This window comes from Populus nigra, chromosome 18, assembly GCF_951802175.1.
Source record: "Populus nigra chromosome 18, ddPopNigr1.1, whole genome shotgun sequence".
NCBI classification, from domain to species: domain Eukaryota; kingdom Viridiplantae; phylum Streptophyta; class Magnoliopsida; order Malpighiales; family Salicaceae; genus Populus; species Populus nigra.
In genome coordinates this window covers 8983037-9000604 of record NC_084869.1, presented here as the reverse complement: position 1 = coordinate 9000604, position 17568 = coordinate 8983037, and the positions used below count along the sequence as shown (strand labels likewise).

General features: G+C 39.0%; 2 protein-coding genes across 5 annotated transcripts; one reads left to right on the top strand and one right to left on the bottom strand.

The window, feature by feature from the left end:
* Nucleotides 1-1373: 1373 nt before the first annotated feature.
* LOC133678081 (rac-like GTP-binding protein 3) lies at nt 1374-8092 on the top strand. Of its 2 annotated transcripts, none has more exons than XM_062100269.1 (8): nt 1374-1704; nt 2078-2165; nt 2299-2408; nt 2508-2571; nt 5315-5379; nt 5469-5534; nt 6046-6143; nt 7680-8092. In XM_062100269.1, exons 1-8 carry the CDS (start codon nt 1600-1602, stop codon nt 7684-7686), a joined length of 603 nt encoding a protein of 200 aa, XP_061956253.1. In that variant the 5' UTR covers nt 1374-1599; the 3' UTR covers nt 7687-8092. The 2 variants fall into 2 exon arrangements, with proteins under 2 accessions (XP_061956253.1, XP_061956252.1); XM_062100268.1 differs by having other exon boundaries at nt 1380-1704; nt 7727-8092.
* A 1040-nt stretch (nt 8093-9132) lies between these two features.
* On the bottom strand, nt 9133-16149 carry LOC133678080 (uncharacterized). 3 transcript variants are annotated; one of them, XM_062100266.1, is made up of 4 exons: nt 15605-16149; nt 14369-14740; nt 9881-14296; nt 9133-9706 (listed from the first exon to the last, which is right to left on the bottom strand). In XM_062100266.1, the coding sequence occupies exons 1-3, from the start codon at nt 15767-15769 to the stop codon at nt 9914-9916; spliced, it is 4920 nt and encodes a 1639-aa protein (XP_061956250.1). In that variant the 5' UTR covers nt 15770-16149; the 3' UTR covers nt 9133-9706; nt 9881-9913. The 3 variants fall into 3 exon arrangements, with proteins under 3 accessions (XP_061956250.1, XP_061956249.1, XP_061956251.1); XM_062100265.1 differs by having other exon boundaries at nt 9133-9649; nt 15605-16148; XM_062100267.1 differs by lacking the exon at nt 9133-9706 and having other exon boundaries at nt 9969-10149; nt 10229-14296.
* Between the last annotated feature and the right edge of the window lie 1419 nt (nt 16150-17568).

The following is a 17568-nucleotide window of genomic DNA, read 5'->3' as shown; positions in this document are numbered from 1 at the left end:
CTTGTCTTACGACTCGGGGCTATAAATATAAGATATTAGCTTGGGTTGATATTAGTCTTCTTTTCTAATTTTTTTTTATAGTTATTTTCTTTCTCGATTGAATTTATTAAATATTTTGTATCGATCTCATAATTCAGGTAATAAATTTATCATATGAACTTAGATTAAGTGTTTTTTTTTTCATTTTTAAAATTCTTTTGTTTTCATATTTTAATATGAAAGTTAATAGCTCGAGTCACATAATTTTTTTTATATTTTAAAATATATCAACAATACTTAATATTATTTTTCTAGATTAAAAAAAAAAAAGAAAAACAATAAAATCGACTCTGACTCGCGTCAAAGTGTAGCGCAGGGGGTTTGATAAGATTTTTTTAAAACCGTGCTTCACTAGTCAAGAGGTCCAGTAGACCTTTTTCGAGGTCATGCCTGTAGATCATCCTAGGCTGCCTTGGAAGCTGAGCATCTTGGTTTGGGCCTGAGGTGAGAGGGTCTTTATTTATTGATGGAGACGATGGTTTCTGTTTTGAGCCAGCTAATGGGATTTACTCCAGGCTTATCTTCCATAATTTCCAGCTTCAAAAAGGCAGTGCAGGTCCTGGCTCGTCAAGAATGATATATACTCATGGGCATGTGTTTTGAGGTCTGTAAGTGATGCCTTCTGGCAACAATGTGGCCAAATTTAATGCAAATGCAAGACCTTTGAGACAAAAAAGAAATAGCAAAAGGGAAAGATCATTCTTAGAAGCCAAGCATATGCAGCAGGCTGTGATTTGCTTTTCGAAACAGTGCTTAAATTTCCCCTTATGAGCAATCATATCTTTCTGCACTTTGCGGGATATGTTACTTAATCTTTACTTATTCCTGTGCCCTATTGGATTCTGCAGTATTTTTCTATTTGTCTTGCTTTTACTGCCTTTTGGTATCAACTTTCTGGCTACTAATGGAGTTGCCATGTAGCCTCTCCTCTCTTTCTTCCCTTTTCGTTGCATCTCTCTCTCTCTCTCTCTCTCTCTCTCTCTTCTTTCTCCTTCCTAATGTGCTTATCTCTCTAGTTTCATTCAACTACAAGCACCATAATTTTTGCAGGTAAAATCCGCAACAAACCATGGTGGTTTGTCTTCACTAGAAATTATTTCTCTCCTGTAATCATGATGGATCAGCCAATGGGGCAAGGATTGATCATGTCACTGATGTGTTGGACATATTATATAAATATACCATTTGTCAAAGAAAAAGAACAGAGTAATATTAAAATATAGAAAAATAAAATCCTAGAAAAGAAGAAGAAGAAGAAGAAAGTATTAAAATTAAAGCAAGAATAAAATAAAGTAAACACCGTAAAGAAAAGAAAAAGAAAAGGCAAAGAAAAAGGATTTTAACAGTGATGGCAAGTGAATGAGTGAGAATCATGTGATCCACCTCCACTACCTCTTAACTTTGAATCAAAAGAAGCCATGACAACAATGCTCATAAATTATTCCACCTACAGCAAACCACCCTCTTCTACTCTTTCGTCCTTTTCTGTCTTTCCTTTTCACTTTCACTACTCTCTACTTCAACTGCTAATATTTCTTCTCTCTTTGTTTGTATACATCAATGGCTTCTAGCGCTTCAAGGTTTATCAAGTGTGTTACTGTGGGAGATGGGGCTGTGGGCAAGACCTGTATGCTTATTTGTTACACAAGTAACAAGTTCCCTACTGTATGTTAAATGACCCATCTAACTACATCACCTCTGCTTCATAATTTGTGGGTTTTTTGGGTGGTTTAATGTGTTTTTCCATCTGGGTTTTGCTGCTTTTATTTATTTTTGTTTCTTACCTCAATCTTTAATTTTGTCTCAGTATCTCACAAATCCTTTAGCTTACGGGTTTTGCTACTTGGATAAAGTGTGTTTTTTTTTTAGTTTCTATTTTCAGATAATGATCTTGTGCTTGGCTTTATTTTTACTTTTTTTAGGCATAATTTATTTTATCTCCATTCGAAAGCTTCTTGCTTTCTGCTGTTGTTTTTAATCCTTCATGCAAATGAACAAAAAGTAAATAAATGTTATTTTTGTTTTGGGCTGGCTATAGGATTATATACCAACGGTGTTTGATAACTTCAGTGCAAATGTGGTAGTTGAAGGAACCACTGTAAACTTAGGCCTCTGGGACACAGCTGGTATGATTATTTGGACCACTGCATATTTTCTTTTTAATCTTTATTTACATATTCGTGCCTTCTTTTTTCCCTGAAAACATGTTTGCATGACTGGGAATCTTTTATGATTCATTTGTTTCATTGACTTCCATAGGGCAAGAGGATTACAATAGATTAAGGCCCTTGAGCTACAGAGGGGCAGATGTCTTCGTCTTAGCTTTCTCACTAGTTAGTCGAGCGAGCTACGAAAATGTACTTAAAAAGGTGCAGCTTTTTTCCAATTTGTTATCTTCTTACCTTTCTGATTCTTTTTTCTGTTATATTTCTTGTTTATAAGTTTTAAATATGAGATTGTTTGTCCAGTGGATTCCAGAGCTTCAGCATTACGCCCCCGGCATTCCAATAGTACTGGTTGGTGCCAAATTGGGTAAGTCTATTAGCAACCATCATTATTTTTCCTGCCTGATTCAATGCTGTTTATGAATTATTTTTTTCTTGGTATTTGGCTATGTGATCCTGTCGGTGCTGTTTTGTCTAGGTTATACTGGTTAGTATTTGCTTCACTGTTGTTGTTACATATTGTTTAATAGGAGAATGATATATCTTCTTATCCAGAACTTGGTGAACTTACTGAAGGCAATTCTGACATGTAAATATTATATAATTTTGTCAGGCTCATTTGCATCCGCTTGATGATATAAGTACAGGGGTGAGACCAGGGTAGGCTAAAATAACGACATGTTCATATTTCAAAACTTATATCTATCCCAAAGTCAAAATTTCTTGGAATTGATGCCATTGGTACGTTTTCATTGATTTAAGAAGTTTAAAGTAAATGATGACTTTCCTTGTTACTTTTTAGTTTTAATCGATATAGTTTATGCACTCTAGAGAAAATTAATGTGGCTTTGCCGCGGCCTATGATTTCTAAAACTTTTTCACCATTCAACCTTGAGCTTCAATGGATGAATCATGTAACAGTCACAAATTTTGAGCAGACTTTCTGTACACGTATATATATCAACAACACCCTTCCAATGGAAGGTAATGTACTAATTTTCAGATTTTGATTTCCAAATTCTTGAGTATTAGCAGGTAGGAGATAAAGTTTTAGGAAAGAAATTATATGTAGATCAATGGTGTGTAGCTTAAAGATGCTTGTTCAAAGCTAGAGGTCTCAAGTTTTTTATTGGTAATCTTTAAAAAAAATTAAGAAAGAAAGAAGGAAAGGAAGGAAGAGGAAAAGGAGAAGTTTAGGAAACTACTGAAATCAATGGTCTAGGCATATAAAGGTTATTTTTGCTATTAATATTTGGATTTTGTACGAGGACATCCTTGAAAAACCTGAATCCCAACTGATATTTCTGCCATGTTCAACCATTTGCCTTCTTAAAATCAGTCCTTGTTCTTCAGCTTTGATAATTCTTCCCAAGAAACTAGGTGAATTTTTCCTTCCCTCGGTTGCTCCCCAAATGAATGCCTGTGTTTTTTCAATTCTTCACAAACTGACACTGACACTGACACACACTGTTTGCTTTGAGTATGATGGAATAGCAGAAAGAAATGATGTTTATAATTACAGGTGGACAGAACAATACTGAGAAGGTTCTTTCTAATATTGTATATTAATGGAGTAGCAACCCAAATAAAATGATTTTCAAGCTGGTGATGAAGCTAATGGTGTTAATGGAAAAATTACTAGCTACCTGGCAGAAACTTTTACCAATTAAATGTTGGTAAAAGAATGCGGAGTTGATTGTTGCCTGCAACTGCATGAAAGGTGGTGTCTGAAAAGGTCAGGTCAGTTTGAGGAAATATTGTCCAGTTATGGTTCAACATATACCGTATTGAGAGCACTGGCCTGGTTATGAAAAGTGAAGAGGTTTTGTTTCGTCAACCTGGTTAGTAGCATGAGATGTTTGATTGAGATGGATTTTGAGGATTGAGGATTTGTTGTGTGATCATAAAATTGTTAAGGCCAGTTCTCAAGGTTCGAATACTTTAGCAAATTAAAAAACTTAGGAAATCAATCCATTATTTGTTAATTATTGTTCTATCAACTTCCCTGCAGATAGGCTGCAATGTGCATTCTCTAGTCTGTTCATTCTTTATGCTATTCCATAACATTTTATCATCTGAGAGGGACATGTTCAACCATCTTATTAGATTGCAGAAGGCACGAGTGTTGGTAAATCCTTTTTTTTTTTTTTGGAATCTTATCTGGAAAAAATGAATAAGAAAAAGAAAGAAATACCAATCACTCTTGCAAATAAGGACTTCTTTCTTTTTTTGGCGGGCCAAACTAATGGTGGTCATTGCATTTCTGAAAAAAAAAATGAATAAGAAAAGGAAAAAAATATTTGATCATTCATGCCAATAAGGACATTTTCTTGTGCCAAATTAATGGTGATCATTGTTTTTCTGGAAAAAAAGGTATGTGAAAAGGAAAAAAAAATCAATCATTCTTTCAAATAAGGATTATGTTTATGCCTTGAGGGTGCTTAAAAAATGAGTTTGGTTGTTACCAATTTAAAGTTTCCTTCGGGATAAATGAAGGATTTATAGATTATTTCTCTCTCATTTTATCCTTTTGACATTTCATGTGATAGACCTAGCTGGAATTGAATTTTGTGGGACAAGATTACTGCTCATATCAAGTCAAGGGAATGGCAATTACTTTTTGTTCTTACTTCTCCTTCCCTCTCCTTGTTCTTACTTTTCTCACTGACTTTCATGTGAAAGATTGTCGCATGAATAACGTGATCTATTTTTTTTTTACGAAAAGTTGCTTATGATTCCATGCTATGTGGCTTATATTTACAACTCAATTGTATAATCATATCATGGTCCTTTGCACCAGCACCAACTATTTTATTAATTTCACTAATGAAAAACATAATTCTTTCATACTGTCATGAAGCCTATCAGTCCAAGTTTCTTGACCAAATGAGAACTCCTGCCTCTTTGATGTCAAGTGAAATAGCATTGCCTCTCATGTCCTTGAAAGTACTAGATTATGAGCAAACTGATTGACATGAGCTGAGCCATTCATACTGCCGTCCCAATCCATGATGTTTCTTGGATTGACATTTAACCTTTATATTGTGGTGGTTAGCTATGTGAATCACTGTAGATGTGAATCTAATGCATCATTTAAAATGGACATGTAGATCTTCGTGAGGATAAGCATTATTTGGCTGATCACCCTGGATTGGTGCCTGTGACCACTGCACAGGTGCAGTTTCTAGTCAATGGTTGTTTATAAATTTTTTTGTTGGTTGTCATGCGATCAGCCTTTTTAATGACACGGGTTATTATGATCAGGGAGAGGAACTCCGAAAACAGATTGGTGCAGCATATTACGTCGAGTGTAGTTCAAAAACTCAACAGGTATGCCATGATTTGGCAATATGTTGAACTTTATGAGAAGTACCGCGTATACTATCCATGATAACTGACTTGCCCAGCTAATAATTTTCTGGGTGAATTGCTCATATAAAGTTAAGTCTCCTAGAGGAAAGGAGATCGAAAAAACTACCAAAATTTTTACATCTGCAAGTGCATGCAGTATCTGTGGTGTCATTCTCCTGATTTAATGTTATTGTGCTTTTCTGGTTTTCCTCTCGCCACAAATGCTTGGCAAAATTGATATTCTAGTTATGAAAATTTTGTACAGGGGCACTGTGTTATTTATTTGTCATGCATCCTGACCATGTGACAGTCCCAAAATAACAAATTGCAGGCTGACATGTACTAATAATTTTGATATCATGTTATTATTATCATACATGAATCTTGCCCTTCTACTATTGTGCCAATGATGATCTTTTCTAACTTTTCCTTCCAGGCATTAGATTACTTTATTATCATGTTGTAAATGACATTTTTCATGTTATTGCAGAATGTCAAAGCAGTTTTTGATGCTGCAATAAAGGTAGTTATCAAACCAGCACAGAAACAAAAGGAGAGGAAGAAAAAGCCACGCCGAGGATGCCTGTTGTCAGTACCATCATTTCTCTTACTTTTAATGAGTTTATAATTTTTTGATATAGATATGCAAAGTTTTCTGTTCTCGTATTCTCTCAACACATGGATCATGTGCATCTTGATGTCAGTTATTTTGTGTTTTATAAATGTCTTCATTGGCATTTCTGAAGTTGCTTTTTTTTTTCTCAATCCCTTTTGCTTGAGCCACTGCCACCACTTGAGTAATCATGTCAAACCAAATGGAAACTTTTCATAATTTTTAGACTAGTAGTATATAGGCTCCAGCGGTCGTTTCTAACAAATGTAATTAGTATTCCTTTTACTTGTACAAGATTAAGCGGTTGGCATCTCAGTTGTATTGGCAAAGTCTTACTTTAAAATAGTGGAAAAGGAGGGCAGGGACATGATTTTTGTGGATGCATGGGAATGTCCTAGCGCCCGTGTCCCTTCAGTTGCTAAAAGCGACCATCTAAATTACACATCCATGAGAAGATAGCGTTGGAAGAATGAATTCAAACTGTAAAGTCCCGTGGATATTCACTGGTGATTGTCAATACGTGGGTTCAAATATGTATATATTGGAATGAAAAATGAGATCGAGAGTTGGAGGGAAGTCTTGTGGAGATAAGAGTTTGAAGAATAGTTTTAAAATAATGGAGTCTCATAGATATAATATTTATTCATTATGCAACCTGAGGTTCAAATGGTTGTATTGAGATTTTTATGGATGAGACATTGATTAAGAAGTCTCATGGATATTTACTGGTTCGTTGTGCAATATAAGGGTTCTAATAGGTGTATCGAGATCGAGAACGCTGAGGGCTGTATGGGAAGAGATATTTTTCATTAATTTTGATGGAATGCGTGGATATTCATTTCGTATTTGAATCATACTGCTTATGAAATTTCTAGTTAACTTACCCTTGATGCCTCTGTGTTAGAAACATCAATTGGTTTCTGAGAGCATGAGCTATAAGGTATTGACACCAGGTATATAGGCATTCAGCCCTCACCAATATGATACAGGGCAACAGTTACTAACTGTTTCTGTGAGCAGTGCTCTTTTGTCATGTGTATACTGGCTGTCATAGAGGGAGCATTAAGAATGAGCAGATATGGTTATGTTGCATATATTAGAGATGACCTGATGTCCTGCTTACTGCTAGCTGTATGTCTTTCGTGATTGAGTTTGCCATTGTCACAATAGCCAGCTACTTCTCCTCAGAATGCATGCACGTCGCAAGGGAATTGTTAGAATGATTTCCGTCTCAGCGTCATTAACAAGTCCTCGTGTCTATGATGATATTTGATAGGCACTTCTGTCTCAGTGTCATTAACAAGTCCTCATGTCTATGATGATATTTGATAGGCACCCGTGCAGAGATAGCTCTCGTATCACCCCTTCATGGTTGTATTTTATGCGCGCAGAATGTTATGTTGTTTCTTCCCTTTGCATTGATAAAACTCGCTTCCCATTTTTGCCAATTTGTGTATCTGTTGTCTGCTTCCACTCTAATCTTCTATATTTTGCTTGCGTGTGATATTCAGAATCTGAGCTGCTACTTTTCTTCTGCATGATTTCTTGTGAAATTCAGAAATGTCTTTTGCGGGAGGAGGCTTGTGTGTCTCAAATGAAGTACCCCTCGTCTCCAAAAGGTGACTACTCTTTGGCATCACTGCGGTGCTACACTGCTAAGATATTGGGTCCTGCGAGCTCGGATTTGAATGCACTATATTTTGATTGCGGCATGGCTCCTTGCTAAATGTCACTCTCTAATTTCGTCCTAATTTCAGTGGAAAAGACATTTTCATCCAGTAACTCCTTGCATATATATTGTAACTCATTGTAAAAGGTGGAGTTCAGCTAGGTTTGTTGCAAGTTTTTATTCTTCATGGCATCTTTCCTGACCTTTTGGCTTGACACTAGCGAGAAATGATGATTTGCTTCTTGCTTCTACGAAGCTGATTGTCGGTTACTTTTTGGCCGCACCTTTAAGTTTTACAAACCTGATAGTTATGAAAACAAAGAAAACACTCTTTCCGGGCCTCGTTGTTGCTTCTTCGATCCCTATATTCAAAGATAAGGTTGATATTTGAGTGATACGGAGGGTGATGTTGTTGTACACAGGAAAGAGAAAAGAAAGCCTCCCATCCCCGGCAGACGTTATGGAAGCAACAGCCCAATACTGGTGGTTACTATGTCGTCGCTACTTGAGCATCCGCGCCATTCTGATGGCCATCAAAGCCATTCTGGTTTTCCTATATTATTCAAATTCAGCGGCTGTGAAGGGCATCAACAACGTTACCTGCTGGGCGTTTTAGACCCCAGCCCCAAGAAATTAAAAAATAAATATTATTATAGCACATATAGAGCTGTGAAAAAGCCAGCCTAACCCGTCACCATCAAATTAAGTACCCATACAATACAACAACAGTAAGCAAGAGAGACTTGGCAAGCGTGATTTCATAAAGTCAAGGCCCGTATAATGAATGTTTCTTCCTAGAGATGACAAACCCCTAACCTAAGATTTTCGAGACTAATAATGGTGGTTCAACAATTTTCATTCGAACCTCAAACCTAAAAGGAACCTCAGCAAAAATACAAATACAATTCCCACAATGAACCACCCTTGCGAGCTTTCAAACAAATTCTATACAATAAACATACAGGGCACCGAGAAAAATTGAACTGCAACAATAGCTATCTGCGGAAAGGATCTCTATCCTCCGAAGCCAATTCCAACACCAAACACAGTGATGGCGCAGAGGCCACCTTTAAAAGACGATAGCAGGCGTTATATCGTTGGTCAAATATAGGACAGAAATGGTAAAATATGATATACAACACTAGATTAGCTTAGAGTTAAGATACCCTTACGAGAAGATAAGAGGAAAAGTTGGGTAGAACTGGGTGTCTGCACCAGGTTAATAAATAGAATAAATTAAAAGGAATACAGCATCCAACCATAGCAACGAAACCATATGCCAGAGCAAGAAAAGCTTGAGCACCAAAATTCACTGACCACTCTGATTATATGTACGTGATTAAAAGTGAGAATGAAAAGATAAATGAAGAAAAATTGCTTAAAAACAAAGCACATACAGAAGGGCTTCTGCTTAAAGCAGTTTACTAATCCAATCACCATTCATTCTCAGAATGATTGGAAAATAAAGGGTGATTTTGCCTCCAGCAGTATAAATTGTCGATGCACTGCACAACAGTATGGACACCAATTTCAAATGTCTGGGCAACAGTCACAGAATGCACGCTTTCCATTGGTTAAAATATCTACAAAGGGTAAAGTAAACTGCAGCTACCCAGTACAAATTCAAGGAAATGACAGCTCAAACGACCCCGGACAGATTCCTTTTAAGGTACAATCTGTCCTTTTAACATACAATGGGTACACTGACAGGGTGGGGGTTGGAGGCTGAAGATCAAATAACTCACTTACCACCCATCCTTGAGAACACATGTTAGATGATCTTTTGGAGTTAGCAACATCAATCCAGGAGAACTGTAATTGAAAACGCAAAGAAAGCAGAAACACAATTACTTGACCTGTGAGCAAGAGCTTAAGTGCAACCCATGCCCAAAAGAATGCAAGTTAGAGAAGGTTCCCCCCAACCTCTTATAAAATAAATAAATAAATAAAGGCAAAACATGCAACCTTACAGATAATTCATACAATGGAGGCCAAGGTGAAACACAGAGTAGAACATATATTTACAAAACACGACAAACTTACTGGTGGATCACTGGATTGTGTCATTATTCATCCCTACTGCCATGAGGATTGCTTATAACCTTCCCATTCACCCTCTGGCTCCTTCCTCTTCAGAACACCTCCGCCAGTCACTTGATACATCCTCGATTGCTCCTCTGCAAGGGCCGGTGAACTGGCAACTGACAGTTGCCTTGATGCAAGAGCTGAAGTCTCAACTCTACCTTCAATGTCTGGGCCTAGAGGCCCTGCATTGAGGTCGAGGCCCTGCCTTACCCATTTCCTACTGCTCTCTGCAGCACCATTATTGTTAATGTCTGGGAGGTTAACAGCATAAGAAGGCCTTGGATAATGAGATGAGACTGCACCTACCGGTGCTGCTAATACTTGAGAGGGTACTGTGGGAAAGCAAAGCCTCCCACCAGATGATGAATCCACATACGATGCTGAACCACCTGAAAAAGTTGCAGAGGGCAGAGGGAAGCTGTTCCCAAAAGGAAAGACAGGATACTGAAATGGAGTAGATGGAAACGGCACTGCTGGAGAAGATGACAACACTGCTCCCCTGTAGATATCAGAATTAAATGGGTTGTTGCCAGTAGAGGGCGCCAACATCCTCCGAGGCCCACCAGTTGCAACTATAGGGAAAGGCTGCTCTCTTCTATCATGCAAGATAGATTGGATCGTGGCAGCAGGATATGGATTCCCTTGAGGAAACCAGGAGTGCAAGCTTCCCGTTTCGGAACTGTTGATCCTAAGGCTAGAAATAGATGGTTGGGATGGCACAATGTTTCGGGCATGTTGGCAATGTGGTGATGGTTCGGCACTCACCTCATCTACAAGAGGGCCATCATTTAAATCAAAGTCCCTGCGACTGCTGACCTCTCCATTTAGAAGACCACCTGATGACAATTTGGCAGGAAGAAGTGGGGCATCCAGCCTCCGACCAATGCTTGTCAGGTGATTACCCATATCACTAGCCTCATCTGCTCTATTCAAATCAAGATCAAATCCCCCAAAGCTCCGACCAGATAATGAACCCATTAGTGTATCACGTGCACAATCATTATTTTTTGCAAGGTTGGAGACAGAAACAGTATCCTGAGCAGAAATTCGAAAAGCCAAATCCTCAAGGATTCTTTCATCAGGTACATTCAAGTCGATATCCAACAAGGGCCGACCAGGCTTGGAAACCATTTCATCAGGGAGCGAGATGTTAGCTGTACCTAATGAAATCTCCAAAGCTTTTCTAGGTTCAGCTGGACGAAATGCACTAGTGGCTGCTGATCCCTTCCAACCAAGCTCCCCCCTACTCTTAAGTAAATCCTCTGGTGGAACAAAGGGCCCTTTTGCAGCAGCAGCTACTGTAATGGAAGCGGGAAGCCCACTAGACACAGAAGAAACTGGCAATGGAAAAGGGCTAATTAGTTGAATAGCAGCAGAACATGCAGGTTCTCTCAAGTTATTTGGTTCCTCATATTTCCCATCGTCAGCAATAAAGCCTTCATTCAGATCAAATTCAACTTTTGTTTCCAGATCCGATCCCCCTGTAGCAGATAAAGAAGAAGCATCAGCAGCGGCAGATGTACAATCCTCAGTTTCATCAGCTCCTGAGCCAGCCAACTTTGACCCTGTTGACCTCACTACTTGTTCTGATGCCTGAACAAGTGTGGGTTCTGCCTTGTGAGCAGCTAGTCTGGCACTACATTGCTTATTGCTGTGATTGCCTCCCAGGCTCTCCACCTTGCACTCACTTTCATGATCAGTTGCAGCTGGGGCTGTATTACTTTCATGTTCAATTTTCTTTTTCTCGGTAGAATGACTTCTGCCATCTGTTTCACCAGCCTTCACATCATGCATGTTTTCAGAAATCATATCCTTACCAAAACTAGAAAGTTGGGGCATTTCATCATTGGTTCCTTCTGAAAAATCAGACTGCATCATAGCAGGTGGTTTTGGATCTGCCTGAATAGAAACATTCAGCTCTTTATTCATGTTTTTATTGTTCTCGTCATCAACCTCTACATGATGGTTTGATGATGATCCTTCGATTGCTTCAGTCCCAACTTGAACTCCTGTATAATTCACCTCAGTTAAGACAGAACCATGCAACTTATTTTTGTCATCAGATATGCCATCCCGCTCTTTCTCCCATGGTTCTTTGCCCCCACAATTTGATGTTTTCACAGCCATGCTAGCAGAGGACACGGGAGCTGCTAATGTTTCATCAGATTTCACATTGCTTTCCATGCATGGTTCAGCAGCATACACATTGGAAGAATTGGAAGGTCCATTGAGCTCCCCTGCGTGTTTTTCTTGTGAAAACAGGACGGTTTTAGCCTCCGTGTTCTTGGATGGAGGAGTGCCAACAACAGTAACCCGCTTCTCATCGTCATCATCAACACCATCAGCAGACTTACCCTGGCTTTGAGCAGGATCGTCACACAGAGATGATTTTCCTCTCAAACCACTTGGCGCCCAAGAGCACTCAATGGGCATGCTTATACAAGGAGAATTTGTTGGCGAAACCACATCAGACTTGGACATCTCCCCAGCAGCCACACTAGCAAGTAGATTCATACCAACATCATCACCAACTGTCATGGATGCATTTCCTTCAGAATACTTCGCACAACTTTCAATCAGGGCATTCATGGAGCTGAAAGAAGCATCATATGACTTCTCCGATTTAAGTTCAAACACAGTCAAAGAGGGTGTAGTTTTTGAGACTTCACCTAACTTCCTTGCATCATCACCCGTCCGACCATGCTCTTTATCGGGAACATTGGCAGGTGACCCATCTCTCTCATCTGACCCAGTCAGCACCTCCTTGAAATCATTGCTTTGCCATGACTCAGTCTTCACATTTGATGTGATATTAGCTCGATAAGGATCATTTTTTTCCTTCAAATTGTGATCAAACTGGTCATGCCTCTCTGAAACCACAGGAGAAGAAGCTCTGCTACTCATGACTAAAGCATCTTCAAAAGTTCCTCCACTGGAACTTTGTGCAGGACTGCGACCTCTATTGGGAATTTTAACAATAAATTTATGATTATTCCCCTCAGCCATGGGAGCATCAAGTACCTTCTCACATGCCAAACTAGACTGTTGCAATTTCTCTGAACCTGGATTTTTGTGCAAGGGAGAACTTCTACTTGACCCACTATCTCTTTGGGCCCCAGATAAAGCTGGGCCTGAAAAGCCATTAACTGGTTTACGATGCCGCAAAGAGCCACCAATGATCTTATTTGCTGCCATTGAAACAGCAGTGGAGCTCCTTGCATCCTCCTTTCCTGACAATCCCACAGTTTTGGCATGTTCGCTAGAACAAGATTGACTGTTGTTGTGGGACTGACTAGAACTGCTGCTTTTCTCATCCCTAGCTGCTGATACAGGTAGATCCATCGCACCACTGACACCAGTATTTCTGGGCTGTCCATCTTTCAAATTATTACCAGCTGCATTGGGTGACGCTGCTGGTTTTATGGGCCCTGGAGATGATCCAGACTTGGTCACAGTCTCCCCTTGGACAAGCTTGACTGGACCATTTTTGGGAGCAGAGAGTTGCACAACTGAGCTCTTCATTGCAACCTCAGAGGATACACCAGGTCTGTGCCCACCATGTGAAACTTCAGGAAGACGTGATCTGGCAGTCCAGGAGACACCTTGGTTAGAGCCAGACTTTGCATTTGCATCCATTTCAGCCTCAACACGTTTCTTCCATGTGTCAACCAAGCTCCTTGCTTTCTTTTGTATTTCCAAGTTCTTATGCGTCCGCAAATGATTCACAGATTTGCCAATATTACACATTTGCAGAGCATGAAGATTTATAGGGAGTTTATCCAAAGCACGAAGCAAAACTAGTAGAAATTCCTCGACAGATTTATCACTATCCTTGTGGCTATTACCATCACCAATCTTCCCTTTATGGACCTCCTGCAGCCATTCATCAAATACAGGCAAGCCCCTTAGCTGCACAAACCGATTTAGGCAATCAAACTTATCTGTGGCAGCTATCGCACCAGCCAGTAATGACCGGCCAACCAAATCTACTTTTCTCTCGTTCCTCTCTGGCAGCATGAGATGCACTAATTTCTCAACCCCTTCAGAATCCACAAGCCCACCCTTTTCTGTAAATTTAGAAATCTCAGATTTCCAAATGCTTTCTGGTCTATGAACAGAATCCCCATCATCCATTTTCATAAAACGTTCTCGTTTAATGGGCTCAGACCCCTGATCTCCACGATCCCTTTTCTTTCCCTTAGATTGCGAAGGGAAGGAGGCGGCATTATTCTGTACGCTATCAGAACCAGGTTTCAGCTGTGGTGTTGAAGTTGGACCATTCATTGTCTTAGGAGAACATCCACCAGGCTGAATTGTTGCATGCATTTCTAAGCGTGTCTTAGATAATAGCTGATCCACTACTTCTTGCCGTTCCTGTGTAAGAAAGAGTTAACCAAACAGAATTGACAATTCAAAGCAAATTCAAGAACTGCAGCTACAACTCACATTAATATAATCCTGATCAGTTAGCCACCATAAACACTTGTTTGTAGTGTCATAAACTCGCCGGCAAACAAATGAGCAAATCCCAGATGGAAGTTCAACACCTTTTGGAAGGAAGGCAACTTTACACGGATGGAGTAGTGATGCAGCAGGAATTTCATCCTTGTGAAATGAAAAGAATACTTCGTTTGGCGCAGCTTCCAAAAGGATGCATTTGCCAAGCTTTACGTCAGCAGGCCGATAAAGCCAATTCACACCTAACTTTAACTTGTTCTCTTTACCAGTAGTCAGTCTTTGAATTATTCCTATGAAAGGAGGGGAATCCTGGGGCGGTTTGAACAGAGCACAGTCTCCAACACTGATCTTGCGTCCATCCTGTTAAAGGGGGAATAAGTGACATGGCACTTTAGGTAACTTACTAAAGTCAATCTTCATACCAATAACTTCAGTAAATGTTCTGCTAACATAGAAAAAAAATTAGCATGCATTTTGACAGAATAAATAATTGCTGAATGGAATATCATTAATTGGCCACTCCTATCATAATAAGGATATCATTATGAACTTCATGGATTAAAGATCACCGCTTGCTAGTCCTTTTTTCTCATTCCATTCATTGAGTACTTCATTAAGCATTAATATATCAACAATGGTAAACCGAGCCATCAATCAGAAAAGGAAGCAACATACAGAATCATTAACGCATGTGATGATCAGGAGAGATAAATCATTCGAATTTACACTTTGCACAGCGAAAAAGTAACAAAGCTGATTGTTCGGTCAACAATCACAAGAAAACATGTGAAATTCAAATTCCATAACCTCATGCAACCTTCAACTACAGCAGAAAGCTAAATGACAAATTTCTATACACAAACCAAACCCAAACTTGCTACTGAAAAAATTTATAAATACGGGAAAAAAACATAAAACAAAAACTGCCCCGAGAACCCAATTTAAGCACAAATATCATGTGGCAACACAAAATCAGTCTCCAAAAGCCAACTTAGCGAACCCAATACCAACTGAGCTGCAATATCTCCACGTTAACCGAAATCAAAGAAAATCTGGGTCAATTCCTACAATTCCTATGTCAGACAAATAATATCTTCCTCTTTTGTCAACGAAGGTAGTGATTTTCCCAATTATTCATCATTGGAAGCCGTATAACATAGACTCCATGATCGAGACAAAAACCCAAAAAATAACAGAAAAAAATGCCCAAGAGAAAAGGAGTACCTTGTAAAAAGAATCGGCTGGAGATGACAAAGAAGAAGGAGAAGGAGAAGAAACAAAATCGGGAGCAGCTACAACTGAATTGTTGTTAACACGTATGGGAGCAGTCAACATGTGCCGAATACGATCCTTTTTCCTCTCCTCCTCAACTTCCCGCCCATGCAGCATAGCCTTGCATTTTCCCCTTCGAGTACCATCAACCCTTAATCCTAACTCACACTTCCCCTCAATTAATTCACGAATTCAAAAACCCTAGATCCAACCAAGGCCAAAAAAATGGAAAAGAAAAAAGAAAAGAAAAACCCTAGCTTCTGTAACCGTTTATCAGTGCAATTCAAACCTAATTTGACCAAAATCAATTAACACCGCTGATCAATCGATCCGAATCGATATGCGATCCGTTAAATAAGAGATTCTGCTTTGATATAAAGTGAGAAGAAGAGATATCGAGAATTTAGAGTGAGAAAATCATGGAGAAAGAAAAGAAAAGCGAGCAGGCGAGCGAGAAATCGTAGAGAGAGAGACGGCAAAAAAGGAAAGGTGTACGTGGTAGATAGACTGAACCATGGACCGAGTCTAGTCCCTGTCAAAAGTATTGATGGGCCTGAACCCATTTTTAGCCTCGCATCTTTTTGGGTCAGACGTACCACTCTTTTTATATAATCTATAGCCTATTTGGTGGAATATTTTTTTTTTTAAAAAAAATTATATTTAAATATTAATAGCATTTTAAAAAATTATTTTTATAAAAACAATTACATCATACTATCAAACCCGTTAATGAGATCTTTGAAATGTAGAAATAAATTTGAAATCTTAAATTGTTGAATGGAATAAGAGATTGAACAATGATTTTTTGTTTGATACTTGATACTGAAGTGTAAAGAAAAACTGTGTCAAAATTATGGTAAAAATTAAAAAAAATCACCTTAATCTTGAATTGAATTATGATATCCTTATTTGTATGTTAAGTATAAAGATTGGAGATTGTTATAGTGATAAGCTCTGGTCTGGATTCAGGAGTTGAATTGAGATTTAATAAGTATTAAATTGTTCCAGGATGTTATGCACAAGGCAAGGTGCGATGACAGATCTCTCTTTGTCATAGAGACGGGGTCAAGATCTTGGTTTAGAGAGAGAAAGAGAGAATTCCTTGAAGGATTCGGTCTCCTATATACCTGCAACATCTTATCCAATAAAGGTGTCTCCTCTAGCAGCAGTGGTGCCAGCGGTAACCCTTATATCATATACCGATCTGGCATTTATAGCCTAGATTATGAGGGCAGTGATGGAGGTGATGCCCATGCGCCAATACTGGCACCCCCTATACCACTAGCAGCGCAAGTACCACCAGTTTCTCTGCACCGGTGTACAGTGTGGTTACATTGGTTCGAGTAGTAAAGAGCATGTGAGAATTGGGGTGCAAGTCATTTGCAGAAAAACCAGATGTTGAGATTGTAGGCAGATGGCTACCATACAGTATAATACATTATGGAACATATTTGGGTGGTGGAGGATTTGAGAGTGAATTGTGCCACTCATTTATTATCAGACATAGCACGATCTTGGTGGGATACATTGCGATTTAAGAGACTTGTGAGGTCTTGAACATGGGCTAAGTTTAGGGTGCAGTTTGAAAACTAGTTTTACCTATCATATCATCAAAAGGTGAAGGGGCAAGAGTTTTTGTCCTTAACACAAAGTGATATGTCAGTATTTAACTTTAAGAGGAGGTTCTATGACCTCTCAATGTTTGCCTCGCATCATATTCCTATAGAGCAATAATTAATTGAGAAACTGCATGATGGGTTGCGACAAGAGTTAAAACAAGCATTGCTCCCCTTAAAGTTTGGGACAACTAGAGAACTAGTGGAAACAGCTGAGGCCTTGAAGGCTTGTATGAAAAAGGGCCAGCAGGGCCAGGTGAGTCTGAGCAAGTGAAAAGATGTTAAGTAGATATCCAGCTA